Raw genomic sequence first — 10,787 nt, 5'->3', positions numbered from 1 at the left:
TTTTAAGCCTATAACATCTGGTATGCCCAGTCAGTCTTCCATCCAAGTACTAACCAGGCCCGACCCTGCTTAGCTTCCAAGATCAGATCCATCTCAATGTTTTGGAATTTGAGTATATTCTCTCTCTCGTATCAAAGCGTTTCACCTTTGATACTTTCCCTAAGGAAACTCTAAACGTACTGAACAAAAGTACTCCGTTTCATATACTTCAAGCCTCCAGCACAGCATGAAGCAGTTAGTAGATCCTCAGTAAAAACCTGAATGCAGCAGGCATTTACTGAGCCAAGATCCCGAATCCCCTGTTCAGAGACTAAGTGCTGTGAACAGGGCTTCTGTCCCAGACCTTGCCTACCTGGCAGTCACCTCTCTTCATCCTCTTTACCATCTTTACCCCTATCGCATCCTCCAAGGCCTAAAGCAAAAGCAACTTTAGGAAATCTGCTTCTTAGATACGTAAATGTATGGTGGTCAAACTTAATAATGTGCCCTGGCCCCAATGGGCAAACTGAAATCTCTTACCACACCAGCCCCAGGAGAGAGAAGAGAAAACCAGGTGGAAGAAGGGGCTTTTAAAAACAACTCTTGCTCAACTTCTTACACAATTGCCAGCCCTCAACTGGGCATCCCCCCAGTGAAGGGAGTTAGGGTTAGTAAAACCTACATTTGCAAGGCCCGTACTGTGTACTGTGCAGGCACAAAGGTGAACCAAACAGGTTCCTTGCCCTCAAGAACTCATAATGGGCAAATGAGACCAATCCTTAACTACAGAACAAAGTTGAATGGGCCAAGTGTTGTGATGTTGGCATATGGAGAAAGAACTGTGGGAGAACAGATGCAGGAGAGATTAAACCCGACTGGTGAAAATTCAGAGGATGTAGCTTTGGAGCGAAGCCTTGGAGGATGGGTAACACAAACAGTGGGTAACAGAGAGCACTTCCCACCCATCCAGTCCTGTGGTTAGTGGTCTACACACATTATCTCATTTGGGGCTCACAAAACGCTGCTGGGGAAGTTCTATTGTTAGTCTCATTTTACAGTGAGGAAACTGAGGCACAGAGAAAGTGGCAGATTTGTTCAAGGTCCAAGCTGGTAAGTGGTGAAGGGGGGATGTGAACTCACATGGGGTTAACAGGAGAGCTGGAGCTCTTGGCCCTCAGTTAAATAGCAAAGGATACAATAGACAAGGCCTTGCAATGTGCAGAGCACGAGGGGAATACTGACAGCGAGGGGTGGAGAGTGGAGGGTGGAGGGTGAATACGGTTTGATCCCAATGGCAACTGTGGTGTTTATATGTCAAACTCCAGACATTCCATGTAATATCTCATCTGACCACACCACATCTCTATTTGACAGGTGCTATCATTCCCATTTTACAGATAAGGCAACTGAGACAGAGGTCAGTAACACATCAAAGCGGCGGGTGGTGGGCCTGGGATCTGAATCCAGGGTCAAACTCCCCAGCCTACTCTTACCCACCGCGCCAGCCAACTGTCCTCACGTGGGTGGAAGCCCTTTGCAAGCTGCCAGGTGCCCCGCGGCTGCCCAGTTACTTTACCCCCAGTCTACACGTCCTGTCCCTTCCCACCCAACTACCTCCCGCCCCCCCCACTCCCACCCCAAGCTTTCAGCTAGGATGGCCAAGCTCCGGGCCACAGGGTTGCAAGGGGCGTCTCAGTGCCCCAACAACTTCTACTCCCAGAAAGCTTCGCGTTCCCGCGGCATAAAGAGGCTTTGAGCTCCGGAGCCCCGCCCCGCGCGGCCCCTCCCACGGGCACGGGCTCCGGGCGCCGTGGGCGTGTTCCCGGCAGCTGCGCCCGCGGCCGGGGGCGGGGCTTGTCCGAGGCGCGGGGCTACGGGGCGCCGGGGCTGCGGACCGCCGGGGCGGGGCTTGTCCGGGGGCGGGGCTTGTCCGGGGGCGGGGCTTGTCCGAGGCGCGGGGCTGTGGGGCGCGGTGCCTGCGGGCCGCCGGGGCGGGGCTTGTCCGGGGCGGGGCTTGTCCGGGGCGGGGCTTGTCCGGGGGCGGGGCTTGTCCGAGGCGCGGGGCTGCGGGGCGCCGGGGCGGGCGGGCTCCGCGCGCAGGTGGCTCCTCCCCCGCTCCTCCCGATCCCCGGCGCGCCAGGCACCGTGCCGGCTTCCGAGGGAGCGCCTTTGTGCCCGGCTCCGGGCGCCCGCGACGGCCACTGCGCGCCAGGGTCCATTGTTTCGCTTCTCAGTCTGTTCCAGGCAGGTGCCGCAGGCGCGCGGTGTCCTCACGTGCCACCGCGGCGGCTGGAGCGCCGGGACCCCGGGAGCCGGGAGGGGCGTCCGCGGGCGCGCAGCGGGCAATGAAGCACCTGAAGCCGTGGTGGTCGGCCGGCGGCGACCTCCTGCACCTCACCGTCCTGCTGAGCTTGGCGGGGCTCCACGTGGACCTGGACCTCTACCTGCTGCTGCCGCCGCCCACCCTGCTCCGGGATGAGCTGCTGCTCCCGGGCGGCCCGGCCAGCTCCGCCCACGCGCTCAGCCCCTTCCCGGCCTCGGGAGGGTGGGGGCGCGCCGGCTGGCTGCACCCCAAGGGCCGGGAGCCCGACCCCGCAGCGGCGCCCGAGGGCCAGCTGCTCCGGGAGGTGCGCGCGCTAGGGGTCCCGTTCATCCCCCGCACCCGGGTGGATGCGTGGCTGGTGCACAGCGTGGCGGCGGGGGACGCGGACGCGGCCCACGGGCTGCTCGGCGCCGCTGCCTCGTCGGCCGGAGGAGTCGGCGCCAGCTTGGACGGCGGCAGCCAGGCTGCGCAGGGGGGCGGCGGGGACCCGCGAGCAACTCAGAGTAGCCCCTTGGTCGCCGAGGAGGAGGAGGAGAAGGCACCCGCGGAACCGACGGCTCAGGTGCCGGACGCCGGCGGAGGCGCGAGCGAGGTAACCGCAGAGCGGGACGCGAGCGAGGTGCAGCGTCTACACCGGCCAGGAAGCCCTCCGGGCTTGTGACGGACCTGGGCAGAGGGCACACCGCCCTGTCCTTCCACTCTTAGCTCCTGGGTAGTGGTAGGTTCACAGACGATGCTGCTCCTTTTTGTGAACCCAAATGAAGGCAGTTGGTGATGTCGCGATGGTTTTTAGGTTTTTTGAACAAGAAGTGGGTGAAATTATCCATTTGGTTGTAGAGAACACCTTTTCTTGTGTTTGATTGCTGGCAAGAGCAGTTTGGGAGTGGAGAGGGGAAAAGGGATGGTGTTAATTTTCTCGCTCACTGTCTTCGTTCTTTACCTAAAGCACACTGAGATGTTTATCTCTGGAACCTGTGCCCGACCTCGAGGATGTGAAGGCGGCCTTGGCCGCTGGGAGGATGGACGTCTCTCTTAAGACCTACTCTCATCGCCTAACGCAGTGGCCCTCGCCCTGATTTTAACCTAATCGCGATTCGTTTTTGCTGCTTCCCGGGATTGAGGAGCTGTGGGCAGTGTCCACTTCAAGGCCAGCCGGCAGACAGTCCCTCTGTGACCTAACCATCCCCCGCACCTCACAACCCTCCCTCCTGGAGCTTGTGTAACCCCTTATTAGCGTAAAGAAAACAGGTACCCTGACAGTCGCTTAGTGACTAACAAGTTCCCTTTGGTTTATGGGTGCAATCCCTCCTCTGGGTTAATTTCTTGTTACAAAGTTCTCCAGCGTCTGTTGACTGAAGTGTCTGGTGCTGTGTGGTGCCTTAGAGCTAAGGACGCTTAACATCAGTTTCTGCAAAACCCCCTTCCAGGGCATGTTTAAAATTCTTTCTTGGCCCAAATTGTGTTATCAACTGGTGGTGAACAAGTGTTCTCCGGATGTTGTTTTCTCGGAGTGCAGTCTTATGCAAAATGGGAATTGGGGCTAAACTGGTTTGTTTGCTGCTCTTCAGAATTGCCGTTTGTGTAGGCAGTTGCCAGACGAGCTTCTCCACCCTCTCCAGGAGGGGTCATTGTGTCGAAGTGCTAGGTGATTCACTGTTATGCTAATCTGATCCCGTCCTCTTCCTGGGGACCACAACTAATGGGGTGGGGGTTAGTGAGAGAGTCTTGGGGGGGGTCTCTCACTGTCTCCTTGCTGGGGTAAAAGGCTCATCCCCACTTACTCATCTGATCTGGACCCTATGGGGTCTGTCTCACCTGAATCTTTTGCCTTCTAATAAGTGGGTACGTGCTGCACTCCCACCTTTCCTGGTTCTGTAACATACAGGGTTGAAACCGGTGCTGGATGCTGTACCAGGTGGCACCCTGCCCCCCTCACAGTTGGATGCCAGCCTGATTGCAGAGAGTATGGCAACCTGGGGGGAGGGAGAGGGGAGGCTGTTTGCTCTTCAAGGACTTCCCTGTGAGCATCACCTGGTTAATACCTGTTTGGACCGGCAGGCTTGCCTTGGTGGCAGCTCTGGGAGCCAGGCCCACCCGGATCATCTTGGAGGCCTTGAGTTCAGCTTTCCGAGGGGAGAAAGTGAAGTTCACACAGGGCCATTCTCCTGGCTGTGCCTTCTCCGGCTGGGCTGCCATGTGTGCACCTGCTGGATCGTGGTAGCTGCTGGGATGACCTGGTTATGTTCAACCCGGCAAGGATCACATGTCAAGCGCCTTACGGTTCTCACAGCTGATTCACCTTTGTTGGTAATGCTTTTTACATCAGCCTTGTACGGTTCGCAGGCCAGGCATTCTTGTATCCAATTTTGCTTAAGGAAAATAGAAGCCTGGCGAAGTGAGGGCACTTGGCTAAAGCCACATGTTAATTAATGCCAGAAGCGAGACCAGAACCTCAATCTCCTTACTTCCAGTCTGGCGCATTAATTAAACACCTACACTATACACAGGCTCTCTGGACACATGTGCATCTGAGATGGGGTGACTCAACCCCCAACTCCCCAGGGTAACTACTCTCCAATGCTAGACTGACTTTTAAAAGCAGATTTTCCCATTCATAATGCAGAGACAACACTTTGGTTACCACTGTGGGAGGAAATGGGCTGGGAAAACAACACCAGACCTGGGTTTCTGAGCATCACTTGCTAAGGCGCCCTCCCACTGGCTGCTGGCTTCACTCCAAGCCTCAGTGTCTCATTTGTCAGGTGGGAGAGTAATGTTTGCCCCAGAGGGGAGCTGTGCTAATTAAATGGGGGAGGCCAGCACAGTGCCTGGATTATAGCTGCTCCATCCTCAGCCCACCCACCTTCACTTGCCCCCACTCACTTTGTCCTTTTGCTTGTTTGTGTGTCTGGCTTTGGTTGTTAAGAGAGTGAGGTGTGTTGGAACCAGACTGCCTGGTTTTGAAGCCCCGGCTCTGCCACTTGTAGCTCCTTGACCTTGGACAAGTTGCTTGGCCTGTGCTTCATTTTTCTCATCTGCACCATGGGAATATTAAAGGTGCCTACCTTATAGGGTCGATATGAGAATTGAAAAGTATGTCTCGAGTGCTTAGTAAATGTTAGTTACTATTAATTTTAGAGAGAGGGAATGCTGTGCCTCACAGAAACATCATAGGTTGTTTTTTTTTCGTAGATGGGGGATTGTTTGTTTGTTCTAATAGAGCATTCCAGTAGCCTACATGGGAGTTATAGGAGATTCTAGTTTTATAGTATAATTTTCCATATTTTTGTACATGCGCAAAAAAAATTTTAGAGTAGGGGATTTTCCAAGTGTCAAAAGAAGTATGGCTTTGGTTTCACTTCTTAGTGGGGCCCATTAAACTCCGGAATTCCCCAGGGCGGGCACGCTTCCCTTAGTAACCACAGCCATTCACTTACAACCAGTGAAGCTTGTTTTCTGCAAAGTAACACCGACTGTGTATGCGGGTTAAAGAAATGGACAGCTTTTGTAGAATGGAATGTGTACACACATATTTGAAGATGTGGTGGCTGCCTGCAGTCAGCTTCAGTATTTAGAGAGCTGTGGCCATTTTGGAACTGAGCAAGCCCATAGTCCTCTTGATGCGGCTTCATGCTCTGTGACGGCTCTCTCTGCTGGGTGAGGGGCCCAGTAGGGCCTCCTGAGTTACTGCTCATTTGGCTTGTTTCTTCAGGTGACAGAGAGAATCTGATACAGTCAATATTTAATTCTAAGAGTAAAAGGAAAAGAAAGAAGATCCTTGATTGCTAAAGTAAAAATTATTTTTCATTTCAAAATCAGAGATAGCCCCTAATGCAATCGCACAGAGATGAAATTTCGGACACTACCTGTTTGATATAGAAATGGTCTTATTAGACCGGGCGCGGTGGCTCATGCCTGTAATCCTAGCACTTTGGGAGGTTGAGGAGGAGAGAGGATTGCTTGAGGTCAGGAGTTCGAGCCCAGCCTGAGCAAAAGCAAGACTCTGTCTCTACGATAAATAGAAAGAAATTAGCCAAACAACTAAAAATAGAAAAAATTAGCCGGGCATGGTGGCGCATGCCTGTAGCCCAGCTCCTTGGGAGGCTGAGGCAGGAGGATCACTTGAGCCCAGGAGTTTGAGGTTGCTGTGAGCTAGGCTGGTGCCACGGCACTCTAGCCCAGGCAAGAGAGTGAGACTCTGTCTCAAAAAAAAAAAAAAATGGTCTTATTAGTACATACATTGCAGTAAGACAAAGTTTCACAGTAGGGTTTTCATTTTGCTTACTGAAGGACGTGTAAAGCTGTACTTATAGTCTTTGTATGGGAAAGGATAGCCTAGGTCATTATTTTGTATTAGTTTGTTAGGGCTGCCATAACAAAATGCCACAGCCTGGGTGACTTAAACAGGTGGCTTAAATAGTCTCACAGTTCTAGAGGTGAGAAGTCCAAGATCAAGGTGCTGGCAAGGATTGGTTCCTCCTGAGGGCTGTTAGGGAGAATCTGTTCCACAACTCTCTCCGTGGTTTGCTGTAGTCTTTGGCATTCCTTGGTTTCTTCTGCGTCATCTGATCTCTGCCTTCATCTTCACATGGTGTTCTCTGTGGGCATGTCTATATCCAAATTTCCCATTTTATGAGGGCATTAGTCATACTGGATAAGGGTCCACCCTACTGTCTTACCTAATTACATCTGCAATGACCCAGTTTCCAAATAAGATCACATTCTAAGGTACTGGGGGTTAGGACTTCAACATGAATTTGGGGGGGAGGACACAATTTAATCCATAATAGTCACCGTCTCCCTTCTGTGAAGTCTTGGGGTGTTCAGCTTGCTTAGCAAATAGGTGCCAACCATTAAAAGCTAAGTCAGCTGTTTCTGGAAGCAGCTGGTCTGTGTGTAGGATCATTTGCAGCAGGACTTGGTATATGCTCATGAGGAAGTCTGGGATTTTGTTGGCTCGATATGCAACTCTGAGGAATCTTAGCTCAAACCATCTTTTTTCAGTCAGTCCTTCCCCTTAATTGGTAGGTTACAGAGAAATCATCTTTGCAATGTCTCTTGTATCATTGTCTCTTGTATCGATGTCTCTTGTGTCACTCAGACAGTGGGACTTCAGCGTGCAGGGTCCAGGCCCCTACTTGGAGGCAGGCTGGTCTGGTGGTCACATGTGCTAGCACTGGAGTCAGACCCACTAGGGTAGATCCCAGCTCCACCACTGTCTGGTTGTGTGATCTGGGGCCTGCTTCTTAACCTCACTGGGCCTTAGTTCCCTTATCTGTGAAATGGTGTGGTAAGGGTGCCTTGGGGAGCTGTGAGAATTAAGTGAGATAATGCAAGTTAAGTTGAGCAGGGTTGGTACATGTCAAGCCCTCAACAACATTAGCTACTGTTAATAATTCTGGTGGGGCTCTATAATGCTCCCTCCCCATGTTACTCCCGTCCATTCTGTTGCCACGTGCAGGTTTCCAAAGCATACCCTACTTCATCTCTCCACTTCTGTGTGGGGAACCTCCACTAGCTCCCCATTACCTGTCAATTCAGTATTTTGTCATTCATAGCCCCCCATGTGGCCAGTGTGATCCAGCCCCAGCAGCCTCTGCTGAGCTCACAGCCTACTGATCCTCTGCCTGCGGCCTACTTTCCAGCTAAAAACTTTCTCTCTCCCTTTTCCCCAAACAACCCTGTGCTTTCCTGCCTCTTCCTCTGTTACCTGTGCCCGGAATGTCTTCTTTTTGTTCTTTCCAAGTCTTGTACTGTTTCTCAGACTCAGTTCAACTATCACCTCATCTCCAAAACATTTCCTCTTCTCTCCTTTGAGCCCTGTTGCACTCTGTGACATTTCTTCTATAGGACTTGGCATCTTCTGCTTTGAACTGCATGCAGTGTCTTGAGTGTGGAAACTGGGTCTTAGATTTAACTTGCAGTAGCACCTAGGGACAGGGTCAGGAGCAGGGGTCAGTTCAGCCAGTGTCTGTTTGCTGAGGACTTATTCCTTACTCTGCATTGGCTTTGCAGAACTTCCACAGATACCGTGAGCGTGTGTGTGTCTTGGGTCCTTCAAGGCCAGAGGCCTAACTAGAAAGTAGGTCACATCTGAAATGCTGAGGGGCCATCTGACTGTTTGATGCCAGCTATTTGAGTGGATGGGGGCAGTGGAGAGCAGACTTTCAGGTTGGCATTGTAATTAATCAGGCGGTGAAACTTGGGATTGCCTAAAGTTATACAGTAAGTTAGTGACCTTGCCCAGAATAGAACAGAACATGTCACTGTTCTTAAGCACCGAGTAAACCGCACCTCCCGCCCACTGAAAACTTCATATGTAAAACCAGAAGCCTCTCCCATTCACGGCAGCCTTGTGGTAGGAATAGTTTATTCTCAAAATCTAGTTGTTAAGGATCTACGTAAATATTCAACTACATTTCTGGGCAGCTGAAGCTTGCTGAGGCCGAGCTACGTGCTTGGGTTGTTTTTGGTCGAGATGCAGGTGGCGGTCTGCAAAGTATGCACGACGTGACACAGAGACAAGATGTGACCTTTTGAAGTTGAGCAGAACTGGGTTCCCATCTCTATCGGTCAGGGTTCTCCAGAAAAACAGAAAGAGTAGAATATGAATAAATTAATAGACAGATTTATTTCAAGGAAGTGGCTGATGTGATTGTGGAAGTTGGCAAGTCTAAACTCTGTGGGGCACCTAGAAACCCTGGAAACTCAGCAGGAGTTTGGGATGCTGCAGGCTTGAGGCAAAGTTTCTTCTTTTTCAGGGAATCCTCCGGTTTGCTCTTAAAGCTCTTCCACCGATTGGGCGAGGCCCACCCAGATTATTGAAAATAATCTCCTTTAAAGACAGCTGGTTTACTACGAATGCTAACCACGTCTACAGAATACTTTCAGAGCAACACCTAGGCTCATGTTTAACTGAATAACTGCATACTATCGCCTAGTTCCTTGATATATGAAACTCACACCGTCCAACTCCCCTTCCTGGGCAACTTCTGTGAACCTTGGCTTCCAAATTGGCAGAAGACTGAGATTCATTTCAACATGAAAGGAACACTTCCCTCCCCAAGGGGGCAGAGCATACTGTCAACAGAAAAGAACCCCAAATCTGTAGAATAATTTAAAGAGGTTTATTCAGAGCTGAACGTGTGTTACCATGGCCCAGAGAGCTACGCTCAAGAAGTCTTGAGCAAGTGGTCTCTCTGGTTGGCTGTTTAGTTTTATACATTTCAGGGAGACAGGAATTAACACATACAGTCATAAATCAATACATAGAAGGCCTACATTGGCTTGGCCTGAAAAGACAGGACATCTGGAAGCAGGGGATTACAGGTTATAGGTGGGTTTAATGATTCTTTGATTTGCAGTTGGTTAAAGAAATGAAGCTTTGTCTAAAGTCTTAGAATGTTTTGAGATAAGGAGGTCTCTGCTAAACACAGACTGCGGCACTGGACATATACCCAAACTCAAGTGATCTGTTAAGTGAATTGATGACCTGCAGGTGTGGTTTAACTTTTGTGTTTAGATGGCCTTAGGCTTGTTAATGATTTTGTATCTTATTGTTACAAAGAATAACTCCAAAAGACAGGGCATAACCAGGTGTGTCTGACCTCCCTTCTTCTCGTGGCTGGCAACTCAGCTTTAAGGTTTTTTGGGGGGGTCCCCTTGGCCAAAGGGGGGGTCCATTCAGGCAGCTGGGGGGGAGCCTTAAGATTTTCTTTCAGTTCACAATATTGGAAATGGTTGAACGAACTGAGGCTGTTCCATGCTGAGACATCAGACTAAGGAAGGCACATAATCACTAACTTCAAATATTTGTAGGGCTATTCTGTGAAGGAGGCAGATCACCAAAGGCAAACTGAAGCTCAGCTACAGGAAGACCTTCTTAGCTCTTTTTTTTGTTATTTTCTTTTTGCCTTCCTTTGGAGTTTCTCCTCGGCTAGGCTAGTCCAGTGACTGCATCTGAGTCCCCTGGGGTGCATATAAAAGGTAGATTGCTGCCCCCCCCCAAGACTTGCTGAATCAATACCTGTGGAGTTTTCCAGACCCGCAGGTGGTTCTTATGGCTGGCCCAGCTTGAGGATCTCTGCCTTAGCATTCCTCGTCCCCACACCAACACCCCCTGCACCAGCTCCTCAGTGTCCAGCAGCACCCCAATGGAGGGAAGGCCTGGCTGAAAGCCCTACTGTAAATTTAAGGCCCATAATATCTAGAGGACTGGATCAAAGTCACGCGCTTGGGTAGCAGGGCCAGGGCTAGTGCTGGTTTACCAGGTGTTTTAAAGTGGAAGCCCGGATTTCTCTAGCTCCTTTTATTATTTCCTCACGTATCCTAAAGAACATCTCTCTCTGGATGGGGGTGGCCGGTAGGTCAAGAGATGGGGAACCAGCTTTCAAAAAAAACAAACAAACTAATAATGCAGAACTAGTTTGTACGTAAATGCGGTTTAAAATTCATGCTTAAGTTCTAGAACTGGCAAACAAAACTC

At 51.0% G+C, this 10,787-nt stretch overlaps 1 protein-coding gene across 1 annotated transcript in view; it reads left to right on the top strand.

Moving 5' to 3' along the window:
• Positions 1–2,027: 2,027 nt before the first annotated feature.
• NFE2L3 (NFE2 like bZIP transcription factor 3) overlaps positions 2,028–10,787 on the top strand; it is a 33,135-nt gene continuing 24,375 nt past the window's right edge. Inside the window, exon 1 of the mRNA XM_012773339.2 lies at positions 2,028–2,894. Coding sequence (XP_012628793.2) covers positions 2,325–2,894 — 570 coding nt within the window. The 5' untranslated portion in view covers positions 2,028–2,324. The remainder of the gene's footprint in view (positions 2,895–10,787) is intronic.

This window comes from Microcebus murinus, chromosome 9, assembly GCF_040939455.1.
Source record: "Microcebus murinus isolate Inina chromosome 9, M.murinus_Inina_mat1.0, whole genome shotgun sequence".
NCBI lineage: Eukaryota > Metazoa > Chordata > Mammalia > Primates > Cheirogaleidae > Microcebus > Microcebus murinus.
The sequence above is the reverse complement of the archived record's forward strand: the minus strand, read 5'-3'. Positions and strand labels throughout refer to the sequence as shown.